General features: G+C 39.5%; 2 protein-coding genes and 1 long non-coding RNA gene across 4 annotated transcripts in view; all 3 read left to right on the top strand.

Annotated features, from left to right (window-relative positions):
- Window positions 1-484: 484 nt before the first annotated feature.
- Window positions 485-18,895, top strand: CG14073 (uncharacterized protein). 2 transcript variants are annotated; one of them, NM_001275093.1, is made up of 6 exons: window positions 485-760; window positions 1,261-1,849; window positions 11,739-17,136; window positions 17,203-17,331; window positions 17,430-18,097; window positions 18,163-18,895. In NM_001275093.1, the coding sequence occupies exons 3-6, from the start codon at window positions 11,748-11,750 to the stop codon at window positions 18,376-18,378; spliced, it is 6,402 nt and encodes a 2,133-aa protein (NP_001262022.1). In that variant the 5' UTR covers window positions 485-760; window positions 1,261-1,849; window positions 11,739-11,747; the 3' UTR covers window positions 18,379-18,895. The 2 variants fall into 2 exon arrangements, with proteins under 2 accessions (NP_001262022.1, NP_649060.1); NM_140803.2 differs by having other exon boundaries at window positions 1,250-1,849.
- Window positions 18,896-19,847: 952 nt separating this feature from the next.
- lncRNA:CR45939 (long non-coding RNA:CR45939) overlaps window positions 19,848-24,233 on the top strand; it is a 29,227-nt gene continuing 24,841 nt past the window's right edge. Inside the window, exons 1-2 of the long non-coding RNA NR_133270.1 lie at window positions 19,848-21,052; window positions 22,305-23,623. This is a non-coding gene — a long non-coding RNA (long non-coding RNA:CR45939). The remainder of the gene's footprint in view (window positions 21,053-22,304; window positions 23,624-24,233) is intronic.
- Window positions 19,851-24,233, top strand: part of ftz-f1 (ftz transcription factor 1) — a 50,703-nt gene continuing 46,320 nt past the window's right edge. Inside the window, exons 1-2 of the mRNA NM_079419.3 lie at window positions 19,851-21,052; window positions 22,305-23,623. Of these exons, the coding sequence (NP_524143.2) occupies window positions 22,429-23,623 (1,195 nt within the window). The 5' untranslated portion in view covers window positions 19,851-21,052; window positions 22,305-22,428. The remainder of the gene's footprint in view (window positions 21,053-22,304; window positions 23,624-24,233) is intronic.

The raw sequence follows: 24,233 nt of genomic DNA, 5'->3' as shown, positions 1-24,233 counted from the left end.
TTGCTGAAATATACCAAAATTAGGCGTAAAATAAAATGCATTTAACTAATAAACAAATTCAATTTTTTTAAATGTTATAAAATCTAAAAACATACTGACATGGTCACAGTTTCTCACAATTTAAATGTGGCTTATTGTAATGCCAGTTAAGTAATTAATATGAAGAAACTATTCGTTTAAAATTGACAATAATCTAATTATTGGCGTGTTCGATGTTCATGAAATACTTATGTTATATCAGTTAGTTTGAAAATTGACTGTATTTCTTCTGTTGGTTGTATCAATTAAAATGAGTTTAAAAACACATTTTTTAAAACCCTAAAACCACATTCAAATCAAACTGTAATTATACCAACTAATACTGAAAATACCGAAAACTGCAAAATCAGCTGCTCGCCGAACAGCACTCAGCGTGCTGTTGGACGCGAAATGTTAGCCCATTAAACCCAGGTTATTTTTTGTCATTCATTGTTCATACGTTCGTCTCGTCTGATTTTCTTTTTATAAAAACACAATTAAAATTTCAAACGAATACACATAATTTTTATAAATATAATGTAGTGCAACACGTATATGTATAATATAGCTTAATACCAAGTGCAATCCCTCGAAAGATAACTTCAAATGGCAATCTAATTTACGTAAAGAGAAGAGACAAAAAAAGAAACGGCGCGTGTGAAATTTTTTCAAGCAAAGCAAAGGAGAGAAGTTGGAGCAACAAAAAAAAGAGGAGAGAAAAAATACAGCAACAACACACAAAGTAGGCCAACAACAACAGCAAGAAAAAAGCAAGCAAGCGGCAACAACCACAGCAACAACAATAACAACGTCGAGCGAAAGAAGCAAAAACCTTGTAATTGTGTCAATAAATGTTTTAAATAATATTTCCTTTGGGAAAGGCACCGTGTCTGTGTGCGCGCTTCGTGGTGTGAGTGTGCGAGACAAGTGAAATTTTCTTTGTTTCCCTGCGGGGGAGGAAAATACAAAAAAAAGAGTCAAGAAATAAAGTTGCCTTGAAACAACAAAAAACGCTGCCCCAAAAAAAGTGTATGCATGTGTGTGTGTCTGACTCGTTGTCTGCTGGTGTTGGTGAGTGTCTGGCCGTGTGTGAGTGTGTGTGGCAATGAACGTTGAGCAACAATAATTTTATTTATTTGGAATTTTGCTGCGCTGTTTGCTTGCTTTTATCTTTATAAATATACGCACAACTACAGCGCGATAAATGAATTATGAAAATAAAAGTCCCAAGTGCTCTTTTAGCAATGAAAATGTTTAGCCAAAAAACGAAAAGCAACAAAAACAGCGGCTTTAAGGCTGCTGGACAGGTTTCCCACGGCTAAAAAAAATGTAAAATACGAAAAGGAGCAACACGACGGCGACGTAGAAGAAGAAGCAGCAGCAATGCGTGAAACGCGAAAGCAAAGTGAAATTCAAGACAACAACAACAACAAACACGAAAGCATAGCGGCTAACAGAAACCGTTATTCAACAATTTCTTGAATAAAACAACAACGACAACAACAACAACATCGTAAAGCATACAAGTGAAAGAAGGCACAAAATACTGGTTTACACAAAATAAAAAAAGATAAAGCAGAAGAAAGAAAGCAAAGAGAGAAAAAGTTGCTGCACGAGAAATTTCGTTCGTGTATGGTCTCCCCATTTCTATCTCTGCATATATGAGAGTGTGTGGTGTGTGTGTGCATTAGTGAAGTAAAGTGAAAAGCAATGCTGCAAGGAATTACAACAACCACAGCCAGTTTACAATAAATATATAACAGTAAACGGTACTTAGGACCACAACAAAGAGGCCAAACAAAGAAACGAGATATTTGGACAAAATCTCAAGGTAAGTGAAGCAAAGCTGAATATTTCGATGATTTTCTATAAAAAAGTGCGTGCTTTAATTAAAGTGTGGGCATAAGTATCGAACAAAAGCGTTAATATTGAGAGACAGACAGAAAAGAAAAGGGAGGGAAGGCATGTTGCCTCGCTTCATTTTTTTTTGGAGCATGCGAAATGTCTACAGGTGGCTTATTTACAGTTACTTTCTTGATAACAGCTGCTCGGCCTTCTCGTCTTTCTTTCGTTCATTCTTCCTTCGCAAAGCTCTTCTTTAAAGCTTCTCACGCTCGTCGAAGAATTTCGGTGTTTCATGTCTAATCGCCATCTAATTAACGGTAAAAGGTGATGCTCAATGAACACGATTATTCCTTTTCATTTTCATTCATCCGAAGATAAATCACAAGCTTTTTTTCTTGCTTTAACATGGTTTTTATTAAGCTGCAGAGCACTGGCCTTTAATGGAATAACAAAATGAAAATTAATGTATATTAAAATATGGAAAATTAGTTTCTAATTATCAATTCAAGAAAGTCTCATAGGACATATATTAAATGTATACGTGGGTACATATGTATATAATATTGCTCTTGATAAACCTTCAATTTTAAAACGTTGAAATATTTTTAGAGATTCATAACTAAAAGTTAATTACTATACGAATTATGTTCATGACTAACTGCTTGTCATGGATGCACGATAACATTGAGATGTTTAATGACCTTAACATTCTACTGAGTTATATTTTAGCAACTCGGTTGCATCGTGCATTCCCAATGCCTATGTTTGCATAGCTTGATCAAATAGTTGGAATAGCCCGAGTTTCGTGGACTTACTGACCGCTCCAAGTCACGTTTCTCGGTTCGAGTTTGTTATCAGCCTGTAAACCGATACGATGTTCTATACATACATATTATGTGTTTTATTTATACGTATTCCTCTTTGGGAAATATGTAGTAGAACTGATTCACTAATTACCCAAAGCAAACAGAACACAAAGTTGAAAACTTTGAAAGCTATGCAAACATGCACATAAAATACGCTGTCGAATTACTCATAGCTAAGCTGGCTCAAATTCTGTAATTTAACACATTTGTTTAAATTAATACTAACTAAAACCCGAAGTTGAATTTTACTGGGCTTTTTCTCTGAAAATGGCAAACAAACCATACATAATTAACTACGATGCTAGTTGGGGAATTAAACAGATGATGAGGAAGAGACAACCCAACATATCTACCATTTCTTAATAATTTACATCACGATATATAAAGCATAATAATTATATTTTGTCTTCTTTGTACCAAATTGATTCGATCCTTATTAGTTTCAATTAGGTCTCAAATTTATTTAACCTGAAAGTTTATTATTGCATTATTTTCGGCTTTAAATAGATTAGATTTTAGTTTTGTTTATCATGCTCTGGTGTTGTGTTTAGGTGTTTCCTCATTTTGGGCTTATCTGTGAAACGAAATGGGTCGAAACCGGTTTACCTCCGCTGATAAGAGCTCAAAAACAATAAAAAAAATGCTTACAATGTTTGCCCGAGCAGTATTCGATTGGTGATAAAAATGTTTCGAATGGAAATGGGAGGCCGAGAATAAAGCGATTTGAACTGATTGCATTGTACAGCTGTGCGCGATTCGTCGTTGGGGTTGATAATTAGTTGTAGTCAATCTGACCCGTCCCCCAATCTGCCCCCCAGGCCCCCTTTGGCTCCACCAAACCCACTATAACTTAGCTATCTACGCCTATTGTACGCTTAAACGGTTTCTGTTTTATGTGCTGTTCTTTTTCCCTCGCCGCTGCTGCTGCTTTTTTGCTAAAAGCAAAAAGCGTTTAACCGGTTTGTTTCGAAACAAACAGAGAAAACCGAAAACAGAACAAGCCAAGATTATGGTGTGTGTGTGTGTGTGTGTGTGCAAGTTGGCTCTGATGAATAACGTTAAGTTTGAAGAAATATCTGCTGGCTTTTTTTTTTATCTCGTGTGGAAGTTAACCGGATCGGATCGGATGGGAAATGTAGTTATGAGCGGATGGCATGAACGGAAAAAGTGTTGACGCTTCTTTGCTGATTTAAAAAAAAAAATGGAAATTACTTACTGGTTTATTACATACTGGTATGGTTTAAATCTTTTAATTTTCCTTTAAGTATGCTGCTGCTAATTTAAATAAGCAAAATCTACTTCTTAAGTATTGAAAGCAGGCCAATAAAAGTCAACTATCTGGCGACCTTATCTTTCAGATAGGCTATCAAGCAATTTCATTATTGTGCGAAATTAAATACCTATCATTTATAAAGCTCTCACATTTCTGCCAACTCGACTTTCCGGCTTATATTACAATTATTTCCAAGTCAATTGGGCTATAAATAGAAGCCAATTGAGTTAGTTTGGTGTGCTCAAAAAATGCCAAGCAGCTGAAACGTGTTTTGAATATAAATCAACTTCAGTCACAGAGCCTTTGTCAATAAAATTTCACCAAGACCCTGAATGTTTTATGGTTTACCTTCATCCATCCGCTTAACGAAATTTACTGAGATAAGAACTTTTTCGCCTTTAAACTCCCATCAATTTGAACTTTGCTCCGAAACTTTGTGGGGGGCTACGGAGAAGTGCTCATAAATTCAAGTTGAAACCCCTTCTATTTGCTGCTTCATTTCACCTATCACATGGCTGCACCACCTCCCCCTCAAAAATGTTTTTCCACACAGTTCCCTTCGCTTTTTTGTGTACTTTTTTTCTGTGTTCAAGCAACTATAAATTTACTTTGTCTGCCCTTTTTGCCAGCTTTTGTTTACTTGGTTTATTTTTAGTGAGCGTATACATGCATATAACACACACATATATCTAACAACTTACCAACCAAATTGCTGACTGGACAAAATTGGAAAACAAATACGAAAAATCACTTAAACTTCGCCACATTTCGCTGTCATATTCAGTTTTCAGTCGGGAAAATTTGCGTTTGCAATGTATGCAATATCATTTCACAAACAATTGTGTGACTAAACGGGAAAATATTTAATACTCCGACTTTTTTTCGCCATCCAAATTGGCCACGTTTCTCTTTGGAGTCTCAAATTGCTTGTCAAACTTGTTGTTCTCATTTCATTCGGGATTACATTGTGTTCTGTACAATTTGACACCTGTTGAAGTGTGAAGCGAATTTCAAAGTTACAAAACTCGGTTTACAAAGTTGAATGAATGAATGAGATACGAAAACAAACACAAGTATTATTGGGGTAGATGAACCTTTCGGCAAAATTATTTATATCGCGAATAAATTTGTTCATTTTATCAAGGCTATAAAAGCTTAATTAATAATATTATTCCGTAATTAATATGATTAAAATAATTGCTTACAGAATGTATTTAAATATTAAATAGGGGGATGAATTAAAATAGACTTAACAGGTAACTTTAATTTTAATTTTTCTAAGTGGTCAATAAATGCCCACTTAAATGTTGGAATTATATAGAACTAATATGGTAATTCCTCTAACTAAATTCATTCATATGTCATCTTAGCAAAGACCGTTATCATATTATATTTCTTCGTCGTCTGTTGCCTTCCCATGCAATTTCATAATTTTCCTGATTAGTTTGTCAAGTAGAAAGCAGAACGGAACTGAAGTAACTCTAATGACAATAATCACAACGCATGCAATGCAAATGGAATTTGTGTCACTCGTTTAGCGTGATCTAATTTCATATAATGGCATTTGTTACCTTATAAATTGAATCGAATGGAAATGAGAAAATGGGAACGCTACTACTAGGTGTGAAATTTGGGTTATATTTTAACGATTCACTGAATAAATGTGTCCAATTTTATGTCAACTTACTTGCAAAAGTATGTGTAATTGGTGGGAATTCTAGTTACTAGTGTTTTCAATTCTTTTTTAAAAAAAAGTAATTTGTTTTAAAATAAGAAATACATTTTGATGGATACAATTCACATAAGAGGAATTTTGTGCATACATTCCATTTTCAATGCAATATGCTTTGTTCATTTAAGATATATGCTAATTATAGCAGCGACCTTAGTATTGATGACTCAGAAATATATTTTTGCATTTGTATGTTTTATTAGTCATAAATGTTCATAAGTATGCATACTTATTTATAAAAACTCTTGTATATTTAAGACAAATATTTGACTCAACAGTCGTTCTTTTGTTTAAATATCCTTTATTTATGTTCTTAAGCAATAAATGATAAATACTTTGGAAATATAGTAGAAAATAATAAAATTTAACGCTAGTTAATTACAAACTTTTTTAAACTGGAGTTATATTTTGCATTGTTTGCAATTCCACATTTTTGCTTTGAAGTCGTGTGCAAATTTTTTAAAAATGATGTAATTCGTTAAACTTTTTTATGTTTCCCACTTAACTTCTTTCTTTCCTTCTTTTCGCCCAACTTTCCTTGCCAATTTTAACTTGTTACCAATTCCTTTGACTGTGTTCATACATACATACATATCTCTTCATTAAAGGTATCTATTTGCGCTTCCTCTTCTTCATGTACGCATTTCACAACTCATAATTTCGGGCAATTAAATCATTGTATGACAAATTGACTTCAAAAAGCAATGAAAAAGGGGCAGCAACAACAATAAAACAATTACAGAACCGATGAACAGGAAAAAAATGCCAAGTAGTACAACAAAATAAAACGAAACTTGCGGCAATGAAAAGGCAGCAACAACTGCAAATAAAATGCTAATAAATTGAAATGAAATTGACAAAAACAACAAGGGAAGCACGACAACTGCTGTTTGTTGTTTTTGTCACTGCTCGCTTTGTTGTTTCGTTCGTTGAAGAAGGAGAGAGAGAGCACGACAATGTAAAAAAAAAACGTGTGCACATTAGGTGGATGAGTGAGTGAGAGGGGTTGGGGGCGGTGCGAAAGAGAGGGCGGCAGTCGTTGACATTGTTGTTATCTTAAATTGTACCGCTTACTTGCTGATTTCTTGTTGTTTCTTTAGCTTCTGTTTATTTGATTTTGACATCATCTTAATGCAAACAGCCAGTGTGCGACCGAGATAGCAGCGCGTCAACGGCTTCGCTCCGTCCTTGTCGCTCACCGCGTTTTATGTGTATTACAACATTTTTTGCGGCGGCGACATTAATTCTACAGATACAGATACAAAACAAGCGCACTTCAAGATACAGATACAAGCCAACAAAAACAACACACACGAACAAAAGAGTAAACAGATGCAAACACAACAACGATCCACTCACTAATTTATCTGTGCGTTTTGTTGGCCCCCAAAGGCGTACAACAACAACAACAATAGCTGCCAGCATGGTGAGGAGAAAATATCTCAATGATCATGTGTTCGTTCTGCCATCATTATCATAATCATTTGGACGATCATCTGCTCGAGTTTTGGCACTCGTCTTCATTCTCTTTCGACTTACACAAAAGTATCTCAACGTCTCAACCGTTCATCTTAATATGCAAATACAAATCAAACCAAATCCATTTAACTTATCACGGTGATCAACCGGTGTTGAAAAACTTTCAGATACAGTTGTAAAATTCGTACGATTTTATTGATATTCTGTATTTGGTGTGCACTGTTTTGTTTATAATCAATATTAATGACCTTTTTTATTTAAATGTAACTGGCAAGCATTGAAAATGAAATTGTGAATTCTTCGATAATTAAATTACACTGTGTACACTGTTTATAGAATTATATATTTATATAATCAAATATTATATTATATTATTATATTAAATATTATATTATACAGCTGTTGCTGTATACTATGTTCAAAAAATAAGAGGATTAACAGTCATTATCTTTAGTTATGTATGTAAAAAAAGAAACAAATACCTCATTAATTCTATGCGGAACTTGGGGTTCCCGTAAATTCCCATAAAAATAAGGGAAACTGAAAAATACTTACGAAGCCTGATCATTAAAATGCTAATTTTCGTATTATAAATTCATTAGGTTTGTGTACATATAATATTTGTAGGTTTAAACATTTTGAAATTTCTTTGAGATTTGTTAGCGAATGATAATGCCAAAGGAGCAAGTTATACACAATAAATTAAGCAATCCATCATTACTAATGAAAATCTTTATCGAAGTTTCTTTTGCTTTAATGAGCATTTACACAACTTTCATCTATACACCTATTCATCAACTGTCATGAATCATTTGTTGGTTATTTTAATAACCAAATTGAAAGAATGATTTAAAATACAATAACATTTTTATGGTAAAACCCAATTTCTGTACATTCATTTGATAGTACACTGTATTGTTTATTGTTTAATATAACATTTAATAAACATTGAATTACACGGAAGACATAAAGCCATTTGTTTTCCTTGCATATGTATGTACAATGTGAAGTTGATTAAATTCTGGGAAAAGTGAAGAATGCATAGTATACATATATCTAATAACTCTTTTAAGTATTTCCAAATAAATTATACTCCGGAAATAAAGTTTTAAACCGACTTGCATAGTAGACATATGACAACATACATAAATGAAAAGGCATTTAACCAAAAAAAAAAAAAAACGTGCATATTTTGAACTGATTTTTGTGGCTGTGCCAGTCCAAATATACGCCCGGTACAAAGTTTCAATTAAGTTGGCGTGCAGAAGCAAATAAATTAAATACACACAGATGTATAATAAAACCAAAAAGAAAAAGGAAGAAAGAAAGAGAGAGCAATTTGGGGGAGAACATTAGCCCGTGGCCACAGTTTGTAGATTGTAGAGGTCAAGGCTATAATGCTTTCTATATATGCATGGATGTACATATGTATGTACGTTCGTGAGGGTCTGATACGAATAATACGAATAACCGACGGAAAAAGTGCAAATAAATTTGTGACGCATTTTTATTTTGTTATTGCAAATGATATAAATACACCGAGCGGCAAATGCACACAGTTGAACAAAAGGCACAGACACAAATGTACATACTATGTATGTATGTATGTATGCATGCCCCACTCAAATGAAATGAAAAACGCGCTAAATGTGAACGAGAAAAAGAGAAGGCGACGTAAGAGCACAACGAACTTTTGCGAAATGTGAAATTATAAAACAAAGCGCTCGTCGTAGGCAACAACAATAACAATATCAAAAAAAAAAAAAAAACGAGCATTTAAACCACTACGATTGCAGCGAAACCAATACGCATACCAATTCAATTGCCATACCAATGGCAACTGGCAACTGGCAGCTCAACAAATGCCAAATTAAAGTGCTTAAAAAAGCGCCAAAAAGCAAGCAGGCCGCAATGTTTGCCATTGTGTTGACTTGTTTTTGCCACTGTCTCTTTCCAACAGCACAAACTCGCATTGTTGTTGCCATTTTTGTTTGTTTTAAGCCAAGGCCAAGCCAATGAATTTTTCACTGCTCTCTTCTCTATTTCTTTTTTTTTTAAATACTTATCTATTCATTTTCAAACACAAAAAAGTTTCAATTTTGAATTGCAAATGGGCACTCAAAACAAAGGCTAAAAGAAAATAATCAGCAGAGAGAGAGTAAAGATAAGGGAATTGCGAATAAAATGTTTGCCCAAAACACGAAGGGGAAAGCTTAAAAGTTGATTGTGATAGATTGCGGCTTTTCAATGGGCAAATGAAGTTCATTCACTTGAGGAAATCGAAAGGAACAAATTAATTAACTTGGCTGAAAATAAAGGAATTCAATAAATGTTTCTAACGTATTGGTAGTTTTTGATATCTGTTAGGAGTTTGTATATATTTACGAGTGTAAAAGTCCAAAAGAAATGTATTATTCATATTTTCAACAAGAAAGATAGTTTATCTCTAAGATACACTAGTAAGAACAAAAATTAGTGGTGAAATGTCTTTTATTTTCGTATTTAATGTTGACAGAGTTAAGAAACATTCAAAAATAAGATGATGTATCTTAAAGATATTGCAATAAGGCTCTTTCCTTACTTTATGCCAGTTTTTCATGCTTTTTATTCATGAATCTTATTGGCATGGCACCCTCTTTCTTCTGCTTGACCCCAATTCCTTTGGCTTTCTAGACCTTGAGTTTATGTGTTTGTGAAGGCGGTTTCCTTTCCTATGTTAGTATTGTTAATATTAGTTTGCTACTACTGTAAATGCCATTTTTGTACGTTCGAATAAAATGTACTAATTCTTCGATAATCATTTTCTTTTTGCTCGCTAACAAATCAATAAAATCTATGAGCTATCAGCGCAAAAAAAACCAAAAAATAAAAATGGCTCTGAACCATTTCGGAATCATTTAAAACCTGCCATTCGGTTATTTATAGCTGTAGTTTATGCTGCTTTAAACAAATTAACAACTTGAATAGATAGAGATGTACACAAATACATACATATGTACATACGTATAGAAAATGACAATTAACAATGTCGAACACGCCCACAATACAGAAACTAAAATGAATTTCGTAAAATAACTTTTGACGTGCCCCGTCAGCTATTTGTTGTGCGCAAATCGAAAGAGACTTCTTCTTTTTGTCCCTTTTAACAATTTGTTTTCTTTTATTTTACTATTTGTTTGTTTTTGTGTATATATATTAGATGTGATTGCTGCGGTATTCACTTATTCGCGCTAATGTTTTTATCTCTGTCATAATTTTGTACAAATGCCTGTTCTGGCCATTATCGCTCTATTTGTTTATACACTTGTTAATCAGTCCACACGTGACTATAGTATTAGTTTTGGGGTCGGTCAGTCCGTTAGTAATGCCCCAAGAACTGATAGCACAAAAGGTGATTAGAAAGTGAAGTGTTGAGTACATCGATGTGTATTATATTCACCAAAATGGAAACCAGCAAATGAATCTCGGGTTGCAGATTCACAGTTTTATCCACTATAGAGCATATGGTTCAAATTCGAAATTCTGTGCTGAACACGAGCTACAAACTGCATATAGTTATTTGATCTTTTTTTATAACTTGCAGCAATTTGTATCTTCTAGTTATAAGCAGGCAACTTTAAAACGTAATTAGTTGAGTTGCCAAGACTTATGAAAATCCTATTTATCTAACAGATTGGAAATGTTTACTACTAATTCTTTTTAGAATTCTACTTTTTGTAACATTTTTAAAGCTGCAAATGCTTGTAGTCTTTTTTCCTAAATATACAAAGCATTTTTATGCCTGAACATTTTTGACTTAATCCAAATTTGTGTCCAATTTCTCTTAGTTTCGCCATAAGTGAATCATTTTGGGGCATTTTGTGCTGTGCTCGGTTCATTGGAAAGTCAGTTTATTTTCGTGCACGTTCTTTAGAAAGTCGTTGAACTGTTTGCGTTTCCCTCGCACCCACTCTCCTCTCCCTTTGGCCCCGCCATCCGTCTCTTTCTCCCACGAATTATATTGTAAAAGGCAACGAGAATTTTTAGGTTTATTTGTTTATAGCAATTTCATCATCTTGCTGTGGAATGTTGTGCATATTAGAATGAGTGTTTTGTCGACTTGAAGTTTTATAGCCACAATAAATACTGTAGAAAATGATGAGCAAAAACCACGAGAAGATTCAACTTTGACTTTGGCAACATCTAATCAGATATAATAATGGTTTCAAGATCGCGTATTTCACTTAAACCAATTAACACATTATGATGGTTGCCAAATTGTTTAGATCGATACTTCACTTATAGTTTTATTAAAACATAACACAGAACTTTTAAAAATACTTTGAAATATACAAACTATACAAACTGTACCTAAATTAATAAACGTAAATATTAAATATTTGTTATATTTGAAATTGCACATTGGTGCATTATGTGTTAATTATCTTTTTAATAGTATTTAATTATAAGGGATCTAAATATGGTAATTTATGTATGTATTTATGTATTTTCCAATCATTAATAGCTTTATATAATTGTTTTTCAGACCACCACCATGGAACCCAACAGACATCACGAATATCAGACACATCATCAACCGCATCCGTCGATGCAGCACCATCCAACGCATCCACATCACCAGCAACCGCATCACCAGCAGCCGCACCACCCGCAGCAACCGATCCACCAGCACCACCCGCCGCCACCACCACCTCAGCCGCAGCAGCAGCATCAGCCACCGCAGCAGATCCACCAGCAGCAGCAGCAGCATCCGCATCACTACCAGCAACTGCATCACCATCCCACGAGCTCCACATCGGTGGGCAGCTCCTCCTCCGCCAGCTATGTCAATCACCATCCGCAACATCATCCCACGTCCTTGGCCGAGGATCAGCGAGGATCCCGGTCAGCAATTTATATGAGCAGAAGCACTCAGCCGGGCTTGCCACCACCTCATCCTCATTCGTCGGCCCAAGGATCGGGCGCCGCTGGGACGAGTGGCAGCGATCCTCACATGCAATATTACACCTCAAACCAGAATTTGGCGATAAAGAAGATGTCCGATCCACATCCCATGTGGAGCTATAAAAGCCAAGCTGTTACGACTCCAGCTCCGGCGCCTGGGTTGCGACAGCATGGAAATCCTGCCCTGTATCCAACGGGTAGCACTGCCTACTGGCCGCCACCGGATGAGCAGTTGCATCACCAGCAGCCGTCCCGGTATTCCTATGCGAAACCAGGAGGTCCAGTCACAGGCTCGAGACCCATTCAGGGACCCCTGCCAAACAGTCAGCGATATTACAGCGAGGACATTAAGTACTCCACTGTACCTGCCGCATCCAAGGTGCTCACCTACGCACCGCCAGCCAGCTCCTCGCAGCCACAGCCACCGCCACCCACCTCCAGTTCGTCCGCCAACTCGTCATCCGTCCGCCACTATGAACTCGATGTGGTCAATCCAAGTAATCCGAGCAATGAGCACCAGCAACCCAGTCCAAATTATGGAAGAAAGTGTCCGCCTCACTACGAAACTCCGCCGGAGCAGAGAAGTGCCGGGGCCACGCCCAATTCGACGGGTACGCCCACATCCACATCGCACCACCAGAGCCTGTATATTCCAATGCCGACATTCAGTACGGAAAAGTTCCAAACCACCGTGCATAATGCGATTGAGAAGTACATAAGGGAAACTCCGGGACCCAGTTTGGAATATCCCCGAGGTGGAGTGGCACCAGTCGGGCGAACTGGTTACTACAATCAGCAGCCGATGAAGAGCTCCAAAGCACCTCCATCTGTTCCCCAAACTGCCACTTCTAGTTACGTGAAAATGGAACCGGAGCATGCTCTTGCCGGAGGATTGCCACAACCCACGAGATCATCGCTCTACCACAATCCCTATAATGTGGAGAGCAGAGAAAGGGACTCCTCACCAGCTATGGCCACTGTGCCGGCGCCACACGGCTATCCAACCAAATACGGAAAGCTGATACAACAACAGCATGCAGCCAGCGGTGTGGGAACAGGTAGCTCGGCGCCCTATCAAAGTTACTATCATCAGGGAACACCTTCGCCCGCGGCAGGTGCGGTGGCTTCGCCCACGCCAGCACCATTACCACCACTGGCCGAAGCTCCAGGAACGATCTTTGGTCCTGGTACGGGTTTGAATCCCGGCATTCCACCGCATAGTAGCCAACCGGTTCCACCACCCGCCAACAGCCAGCAACCCGCCTCATCCTCATCGTCTAGCAATGCCAACTTCTCCACCCTGCAGGTATATCCTCACGGACCAGATATCTGCTACCAGCCCGGTAGTCAGACCCAGGCGCAGAACCAAACGCAGAACCATCCCAATCCTGCCAAAAAGTCACCAGCTGTAACAAAACCCAATTATCGTGCTTTAATCAACGATATGTTGAAAAGAAATACAGCCAGCGAACAAGAACTGAATCTGCAGATCATCAAGAAAACTCTAAATATGGAGCCGGCTTCCAGCCGGAATCATTCAGCTCCAAGTAGAGTCATTCAACAAAGTGCTGCTCCCGCTGCAATATCAATTCCATCAGCACCACCGCCTCCGCCGCCAGCAATTCATTCGCCGTTGGATTTGTCCATGCGCACGGTGAAGCAGACAGCGGATTCCACGGAGTACAAGTACCAGAGACCCAGCACGGACTACAAGCTACCACAAGGTGGCTTGGGTGGAGGCTTGGGATTGCCAAGGTTCGATATTACACCCAACTTCTCGGCAGCCACTAGGGGCGGAGCACCCACGAGTCCGGCGCCCACACCTGTGATACGCCAGGCTGTGGCGATTCAGCCAGCTCCTGTTCCACCCACGGTTCCAGTTCCTCCGGCAGTGGCTGCACCAGCCCTGGTGATCAAAACGGTGCAACAAATGCGCCCCAGTGTGGTGGAAACCAATCCGTTCGCCAAGCGACAGCAGCAGTTACCACCAGAGACGAGCATTGTACAGGTGACCAAGCCGACAGTGGAACTGATGCCCACACCTTCGCCAAGCCCACACAACAGTAGTAATCCCAACTATTTGGGTAAGAAACGACACCTGCAGGAGTACAATCAAGCCGCTGCGAAGCAAGCAAGATTGGACGCGGAATCGTCAGGATCTCTAGTCTCCGGGGCGCCCGTAATTGCTGCTCCCACATCAGTGGTTGTAGTAGCACCAGTGCCCGTGATTGCGGTAAATGAACAGGCGCTGGCCGCCAAGCGAGAAAGGGAGATGCAATCCATGAGTGCCGAATCCTCCACTTCCGCCCATCTAGTACCCAAGATGGAACCGCGCATTCGAACTAAAGCCGAGCTCAAGGGCTTCACATTTACGCCGCCGGTGCTCGTTACTTCCACAACAAATGCTTCTAGCACAATTTCACCACCGAGGACGCCACCCAACCAGATTACCAATCACATTCAGATTAAGCTGGAGCCAGCGCCTCCGAAGGCGACCGATTTGGGTTTGGATGATGAACAACACAGTTTGGGTAACCTGATGGACTGGGGCAGCACATGTAATAATCTCGTTGAGCAACTTATGAGCAAGGTTGTGGTGCCACCGACATTGCCAGCCAACAACCCCGGCATCAAACTGGAGCTCAGTGAAGATGATCTGCCAGTGGCTCGCATTTTAAAGAGACAACCTTTGGCAGCACCATCTCTTGCTGGCGGAGATGCCGAATCGGCAACTACTCAATTAACCACAACTACCAACGGAATCTCTTCGTCCTTGGGCAATGGCAGTGGCCAGAAGAAGCTCAGCAAAGTGGAGAGGGAGAAGAAACGACAGCAGCAGGAACAGCGAATTGCCGCCCGCTTGGCGCCCAAACAGGGCCAAAGCAGTTCATCGGAGAGCGATACCACAGAGCTTCACAAGCGGAATACGGCGCGGCAAAAGAAACCACTACTGCGAAAGGGACGAACGAGGCAAAGGTCTCCGGAGGCAGCTAGCATTCAGCAGAGCAGCGATGAGGAGCAGGAGAAGGTGAGCCAGCGACTTAGTCGCAAACCTCGAACCTCCAGCGAGGAAAGCAAGACAAAAGCCACCTCCGCCAAAAAGGATGTTAAGAAGGAGGCGAAGACTCCAAGCAACAAGACCAACAATAGCGCCTCTCTAACCAAGATCAAAAAGAAGACCACTGATTCTTCCAGCTTAAACAAAGCCAAGGGTGATGAGAACCCCAAGCAGGAGAGCCAGGAGAGCACCTCCTCGGAGAGTGACCAGGACGACAATGACAATGACAATGACGAAGAGGAGGAGGATCAGGAGGAGGACGAGGAAGAGCCCGAAGAGGAGGACGACGATGAGGAGCAGGACAAGAAGAAGGAGAAGCGAGTGGGCAGGCGTCCGGGAAACACGCTCAAAAAACGCATTGCCCACAAGCTGAACACCATGACTCGCTCAAAGCATCGCAAGGAGCTCGAACTTCAGTTGGCCAATAGTAAGGTTCTCCGCAATGACAAGATCATCAGGAACTCCACCACCAAAATTAAGAGAAAGTATGTCCGTAAGGTGGTGGACAGCAAGAAGGAGATGATGGTCACGCGTTTGAGGAACAAACGTGGCATGAACTCTGATTTAGGAGCGCTGAATGGTAGAAACTCCAAGCTGAAGGGCAGCAAGGTGGGAAATAGTCCCGGTAAACCCAAGACATCCCCTCAGCAGCAACTGTACCTGGAGGAATATCGCTATAAGTTGGCTTTAAAAATCCCACACAGCCTGATCTCGATTAATAAGCTTAACAAAGTGGCTTCCTCGCTACCGGACTTGGAGCGCCGTGATCTCAGCCAGGAGCTGGCCTGTTTCAAGAGAAACAGACCGAAGACCAAAGCTGCCAGCAAGCAGGATTTCACGCCGAAGTCCATAATCGATGTTCTCCACTTGAGGGTAACCAATGGCAGTACGGCTGGCACTCAAAGGAAGATCTCAGTCTCTGCTCCAGCTTCCACCAATCTTCAGATCCACAGTGAAACCTCGCAAACTTCCGCTTCTACTTCACTGTACGAGCAATCCCAGCAGGATAACCCAACTGAAAACCAATCCCTAGACGATATGAGCAAGCGGCACTTTAGCATTTTCGACACCAAAGTGCTGCAGAGCAAAACCCGTACAGAAACCAAGTTGCAAAAGCACAGGGAGATCATCCGTGAAATTTTCGTCGGCCCGGAACGTCCGGCGTCGGCTCCGCCAGAATGCGTCCAGGAGGCAGATGGAGGAGATGCCATTAGTTACCAGAAGTACGAGGAGTTCCTGCAGCAAATGAACAGCATTGCCAGCGCGAATGATAGCAAATTGGCCAGGAGATCTCTCATGGAGGACAAGTCGGTCACGGCTCCGCAGTGTCCGCACAAGAGGAAGTATCGTTGTAGGAAAGGCAGCTCGGGATTTGACTATATACGAAAGAAGAAGAGACCAGCTCCGACTCAGACGCAGAACCACACGCAAAATCAGAGTCAGAGCCAAGTCTCCAGTCAGATAACACAACACATTTTGGAACACAATCAGAGTGCGGCGGATGAGCGCTTGGAGGATACGGATAGCACCATCGCTGGCAGTTCCCATTTGCCTCCAAAGGTGAAAACGGAAATGGATGTCTGTCGTGAGATCCAAAAGTGGGTGCTCAACAAAGGAGTTGGTCAGAGTACCATGCACAAGGCTGCTCGCCAGGGCCTAATCGATGTGGTGGTCTACTGCTTGGATCGTATGAATATGAATCCTGACCAAAAGGATAACGCCGGCTACACTCCACTCCACGAGGCGTGCACCCAGGGATGGCTGGAGATTGCCAGGATTCTACTTCAATACGGCGCGAATCATTCGGAGGCGGCTCAATCTGGAATTAGGCCATTGCACGGAGCCATCGAAAACGATCACGAGGAGGTGGTGCGACTGTTGCTCTCCTATGGAGCCGATCCGTTGCTGGCAACGTACTCAGGTTGGTGTTGGATGTTTAACTTTGCATTTCGAAGGGATTGTAACAATTGTACCCTTTTGTTTTTAGGTCAAACCCCGCTAATGTTAGCTTCAAGCAAGTTGATGCGAGGCATTCTGCGCGCTCATCTCAGCGATGCACAAAGTGCCGCCGCTGACATCAAGCCAATGCGATTCAATGGGCCTTGGGAGATATTTGGTGAGTGGAAGCAAATAGTTCTTTGCCATTGCATACAATTAAGGATAAAACTAAAATATGAATGAATTTGAACTAAACCATGCATTAATCTCTTCCAGATGCTAAGGAGTATGGTTATGATATATTCAGTAATGTACCGAATACAGCTTGTGATATGAGCAGAGCTCTACGTAAAGAAAGGAAGGAGGCCAAGCAGCAGAGGATGAGCAGCAACAGTGACAGGACCAGCAACTTGAATGGTCTGTTAGCGGAAAAAAAGGAGGAGCAGAAGCCCGAGGATTTGGACCAGGATCGGGTGACAACAACGATCAAGCAGAACGGGGAGACGAGTGCAACAAAGACTGGATCGGCGACTACGACGACGGCAACAACGATGGTTAAATTGGAACTGGGAACCGACGAGGATAGCAATAACAATAAGAACAACGAGGAGCTGAATGCTAATGTGGAAAATAATTTAGTAACAAGCGTTGTGAATGTCAAGAATGAAGTGAAGAAGGAAGTGGAAGCTGAAGCTGAAACAGAAGCGGAAACGGAAACGAATGCGAAAGCAAATACGAATAGTAGCACTAGGCTAGACGAGGATCAGACGGACATCGAGACAATGGATAGTGAATTGAATGGTGATATTTTTGAATTTGAAGAGGCCGATGTGCCCTTGCCACCACTGTACTTGCTCAAAGACGAGGGCAGTGATAAATGGGTACTACTCAATGATTTGTGCAATTTACTTAAAGTTAAATCGAAGGATACGTTGCTTAACAAGGTATGTGCCATTTAGATGCGATATTTAAATGAACTTATAACAAAATCTTGTTATTTTTTTTTTAGCTCTGTCCGAACAACAGCAATGCCTTGGCCAGCAGTCAGAAGCACCTGCTACGGGAGTTCAAGATAGATGATTTCCTGGAGAAAGCCACCTGCCTGCAGCTGTTGTGCGCCGGTGAAAAGCTGAACATGTTCAGTTCGTCGAAGGTTGTGCTCATCAAATACAACGACAGTGTACGGAACTTGTTGGGCGTTAAGACCATTTTAATGAAATTTTAACCGAGATATCTTTAGCGATTGGACGGGGCAAGATCCAGAAAGATATAAATTAGATAATGATGAATGGATGAGCATAGTACTAACTGAACATAGAGTGTAAAGTGCAAACAAATATGGAAAAACTATTAGTACGAATATAATAGTAGATTTATATACTATACATATGTATATTTTAGCTAGTAACTAGTTTTTACTCACACGTCTTTGTCTTTGGAAGATAAAGGATTTTATAAAGGAAATTAAATTTAGAGCTAATGCAAAGTGATACAAAGGTGCTATACACACTCAAAACGAAGAAAAAGGAAATGAATGGAAATTTTAGAGCGAGAATATTGAGAAAATCTGGAATCTTTAGGGATTGGCTGCAATTATGCAATAAAAGTAGAAGAAAACAATGCAAGGCAGTTAGAAACGAGGAAACGAACGGAAAATGTATGCCAGCCAATCAGCTAATAAATTGATATATACTTACAGATAAATCTAGGGATGAAGTGTAATCTATGGTTTTTAAAAAAACAAAACAATCTAGCTAAAGTATAAACTAAATAATAATTATTGTAATAATATTAAAGAAGCAACAAAGGCGTATTTATGTATTATGTATTTTTAAATGAAATTATTAACATAATATATAAAGTATATGTATACACAATATGATCCAACTACAATGTAAATCAATTTTCAGATAGGTTTGTAATTTTCTATGTAATGTACGTGTGTAAGTTTTGTGCAACTATAAAAGGAAACCACAAAAAACTGAAGAAATTTAACAAAAAAAAAAAAACTAATAATGAAAAACAAAATAAATGCAAAGTGAAATTTTGACAATTTAAAAGTGCGGTTTCACTTCAAAATTTTAACAATCTCCTGGCATTTGAAAACAAATATCGATCCAAGCTTTTATTAAACGATTCTTCAAAATTGGTTTAAAAGGTTATTTATATATAATAATAGATGACTGAACAGGTAAGGTCTTAGATAAGTACTTAAATATACTTAGAGGGCCCATTCTTTTGAAAAAGTATAATTATATCTTGTGAATATTTAAATTCGTCTTCTTCTTTTCCTTTTAAATTTGCAATTATTTGAACTAGATAATCTCATTGTATTTTTTATTGCTTATTAAAATTTATGTAATATTTCATTGACAAACCGCCACAGTTTTGAATTTACGATCTATCGATAACTTGGCGATAGGTTCCGGCAGATGTCGCTCTCAAAAGCTCGCCGCACGAGCGGTGCGCTAAACGCGGGTGTGCGTGCATGTGAGTGCTTTCAGCTGAAAGCTTTCCGGTTTTCATATGATTGCCGTCCTTGTTCTTCAAACGATTTTTAAAGGCCAAGAATGCTGCCTCTCTGTCCTTGGCCCCGCTCTTCGCTCCGGTGATCCAACACTATCCCGACCGCGCATGTGTGTGTGCGTGTATGCGCGAGGGCTTTCGGTCTTCTTCTACCTACGCCAACAAACTTTTACTGTGTGTTGTGTTCCCGTTCGAGTTCGACCTAATTTCGCTCGAGACCTAATTTTTGCGTGCGGAATAGTTTTTCCCGAAAAAGTGAAGCCAGCGAATAAACAATAGCTGAAAGTGAGCGATAGCCAAGAAAGTAAGAGTGAAAGTAAACAAAAGCGAAAAGAAGAACAGCTCTGGCGTTAATTATGTGTGTGTACATACGTATATATTTAATATTTCCGATGCGTCCATAACGGGAGTGTGTTCTGGTTTCCAATCGTCGCCCGCGCCCCCGTCATTGCCTATCCGTTTACCAAACCCCAATTTTGGTGTGCAATTGTGTATAAAAATTAACACAAAGTGGGAAGATAGCGTTGTGTCATAGAATTGGAGCAGAAGCAAAAACAAGGCAAAATTAGCAAAAGCCAAGCGGAAAAACAACAACACAGAGTGCCCAGTGGAACCCCAGTACATGTGTGTATATATGTATGTGCGGTGCGAGCGTGTCAGTGTGTGCGTAGCAGGAATTGCAATTTATAGTTGTTGTTTCTGAGAGCTTTCGCTTGTTGCGCGCGTGCGACGATTGTGCAAGAAGTTCTTGGTGTGCGTTCGAAATCGGGAAGAGGAAATCGCCGAGAATAGAGGAAGAGTAAATGGCAATAAATGCAAAATAAATAAAAGAAATAAATAAAAAAAAATATAAATAAATTGCCAAATGCGTTTGGCGTCGCGTGTGTGTGCGTGTTCTGAAATATGCTGAAAGAGCTTTCGGAGAGCGAGAGCAAAAGAGAACGAGACGCCGAGAGATGCGATCGGGAGAAATAGCAACAACAACAACAACGGCAACAGCGACTACGATCGGCGAAATGAATCACACACAAGCTTTGTTTTGCGAATTATAAATTCGCGTTCCGTTCTCCACACATGCGAATTCCCACACTGAGAGCGAGACAGAGACAGCGAGAGAGAGGGAGACCAGCTACGGCTACAAAAACAGAAACAGCAAGAAGACCAAGACATAATAATAGAACTTTTGCTTTCGCTTCCAACTGGTTTTTGTATACATAAAAAGCGAGAGGGGAAGAGACGGAGAAAGAGAGAGACGGACAGCTTCCAGCGCTTCTTCTTCTTCCGCGATCTTCGTCTTGGAATTCATGGAACCGGGCGCATGCGCAACACACAGAACTACAAAAGGAAAAACAACGACGTCAGCTGCATGAAAGGTAAATTCTCAATTCTCCCCGCTGCACGACTTCCTCTCGCTCACCTTTTACCCCCCAAAAACCTCCTTTTCCATTTTGTCTAGTTGGGTGAGCTTTATTTTACTGCACTTACCATCTTTAATGGGAAGTAGGAGCACGGAATGAAATACAGTTTTGACACGAATTTGATTTAAAAACCATCATTATAAGAAAACTTTTTAAATAAAATCACCTTTTTGTTTGTTTAAATAAATTTTACTGGGATCATTATATATATATTTTTTACAAAAATTAATGTGGTTTTAAAAATTTGGATAATAAACTGAAAATTGTATCAGCAGTTTATAGCTTTTTATAGTTTTTTTTTATACATTTTCTCGTATTTTCCACTAAGATATTTTTCTTTTAAAATATTAAATATAAAGTTAATGTCATTTGCTCAATTTTTTTCCGTGGATTACCCGAGGGTTGGTGAGATTCAAGCACGAAAAGTGAAGAACTTGAAGTCGAGTGAAGTTAATTAAAGTATCGTTAAAAAGGGTAACACAGGGCTTAAAAAAATGGGGGAATCTTTCCAGTTGTCTGTTTCGCGAACTGGAAAATTACTGTAAATGGGGGAATAAACAATTTAGCGTGTTAATTTTTAAATGGATTTTATCTACTCGGAAAAAATAATTTGGTTAAAGATGCTTTTAATGCATTAACTTTTTTTTTTTTTATTAATTTTTGTAATCTTGTAAAACAATTGCATTTTTAAAAAAACTTTATTTTTCAATTTTTAAATTAAAGATTCTCGACGTCTATTTTGAAATTTAATTTTTAAACATCGGTTTATTGGTGAAATTGCATTGATACTGATAAAAATAGTTTAGGCACTCCTAAGCTCTACGGAGGTATATATTGTGGACTTTCGACGATTTAGTTAAAAACCCTAAACAATAATTAAATAGTAGAATTATAAAAAAACTGAAATATAACATAATAAATTGGGTGGACATTGAAGTGGTACAGAAAAAGCTTTGAAAGCTTTCTCTCCCCACAAAGAGTTGACCTTGGCCTGCTTCAAATACCATTAGGCCTTTCCTTGGCCCACATTCTCTGCGACCTGACCTTCAACCTGACCTTGCATTAACCTAGGCCTTTGAAATCCTTGTCCTACTTCCTGAAAATTAATATTTATTACTAGAACGGATTGATTTTTGGTTTAGACGGCTTTAAAAACGCTTAGAATTTTTTTTTGATTACTAATAATCTGCTTTATTACCATTTTCAGGTCTTTAAAGCAATTATAAACTTACAACTACTATCGTTACCTGCCATTAAGAATCAACAAAACAAATACCACACATCACAACGAAACGTACAAAAAATAAAAGTTAAATTATATTATTCATAAAATGGATACCTTCAATGTACCTATGCTGGCGGAGAGCAGCAACACCAACTATGCAACAGAAGCTACCAGCAATCATCACCACCTGCAACATCAGCATCAGCAGCAACATTCACATCAGCAGCAGCAGCAGCAGCAACTCCTAATGCCCCATCATCACAAGGATCAAATGCTGGCGGCGGGCAGTTCGCCCATGCTGCCATTCTATTCACACTTGCAGTTGCAACAGAAGGATGCAACTGCAACAATAGGACCTGCAGCAGCAGCAGCAGCAGTTGAGGCGGCAACAACATCGGCAAATGCCGATAACTTCAGTTCATTGCAAACGATCGATGCCAGTCAACTGGATGGAGGCATCTCCTTGAGCGGCTTGTGCGATCGTTTCTTTGTGGCCAGTCCAAATCCCCACAGCAATAGCAACATGACACTAATGGGCACTGCCACAGCTGCAACAACTACCACTACCAACAACAACAATAATAACAACACTAACAATAACAATAACAACAACGTGGAGGCTAAGACAGTGAGGCCATCGAACGGCAATTCGGTGATCATCGAATCTGTGACGATGCCATCGTTTGCCAATATTCTATTTCCCACCCATCGCAGCGCCAACGAGTGCATTGATCCCGCCCTGTTGCAAAAGAATCCCCAAAATCCAAATGGCAACAACAGTAGCATAATTGTGCCGCCCGTCGAATATCATCAATTGAAACCACTTGAAGTCAATTCGTCGACTTCCGTTTCCACCAGCAACTTCCTGTCCTCCACAACGGCCCAATTGTTGGACTTTGAGGTGCAGGTGGGCAAGGATGATGGCCACATTAGCACCACTACGACCACAGGGCCGGGCTCTGGATCGGCATCGGGTTCAGGATCGGGATCGGGATCGGGATCAGGATCGATTGCACGCACAATAGGCACTGCAACGCCCACAACGACAACATCCATGAGCAACACTGCCAATCCGACGAGGAGCTCATTGCACAGTATTGAGGAGCTGGCCGCCAGTTCCTGTGCCCCGAGAGCAGCGTCTCCCAACAGCAACCACACTAGCAGTGCCAGCACCACTCCGCAGCAGCAGCAGCAGCAGCAGCATCACATGCAAAGCGGCAACCACAGTGGCTCCAATCTCAGCAGCGACGATGAGTCCATGTCCGAGGATGAGTTCGGTCTGGAAATCGACGATAACGGAGGTAAGTTCATCTTTTGTATCAAATGATTTATTTACCTCCCCAAAACCATCCTAATTCGAAAGGCAAATTGTTTGGCAAACATTCTGTTGTTGCTGCAAGTGAAGTGATAACGAAGCGGCAAGTGCGAAATAATACAAATACATAACGACTAATAAGAAAAATACAAACTAATGACACAATTAAACAAAAACCGCGTGTATTATCAAACAAATGCTCAAATAATCAATAAATCAAAAGCAAGCAATAATGAAAGTTATGAAAAAAAAAATTGATAAATTCATTAATAAATCAATATTTAATATGCAATATACAAAATAATGAAACTTTATAAATAATATGTAATAATAATGATAAAACGAAACAACAGCATTACAAAGATTATGTACTATGAATAATAAATTTTACATTTCATTACCAAATATTTTTTTTTGGTTGCTCAGCAATTTTAGAGCACTTGCTACTACCAATCCGGCCAATTAAAATGCGATTATATTCACACGCATTTCAACTGACATTTATTACATTTTACACATTCAATTTAAATTGAATCAGACCTTGATGTTTTCACTAACCTGTCATTACTGGCGGTTGGTTTTCCACTGGCTCGGCC

This window comes from Drosophila melanogaster, chromosome 3L (genome assembly GCF_000001215.4).
Source record: "Drosophila melanogaster chromosome 3L".
In the NCBI taxonomy this organism is placed as follows: Eukaryota; Metazoa; Arthropoda; class Insecta; order Diptera; family Drosophilidae; genus Drosophila; species Drosophila melanogaster.
The sequence above is the reverse complement of the archived record's forward strand: the minus strand, read 5'-3'. Positions and strand labels throughout refer to the sequence as shown.

Coding starts and splice junctions, on each gene's coding strand:
- CG14073 (NM_001275093.1), top strand. CDS start 11,748: ATGGAACCCAACAGACATCACGAATATCAGACACATCATCAACCGCAT. Junction 17,137..17,202: donor GTTGCTGGCAACGTACTCAG/GTTGGTGTTGGA, acceptor TTTTGTTTTTAG/GTCAAACCCCGCTAATGTTA. Junction 17,332..17,429: donor TGGGCCTTGGGAGATATTTG/GTGAGTGGAAGC, acceptor AATCTCTTCCAG/ATGCTAAGGAGTATGGTTAT.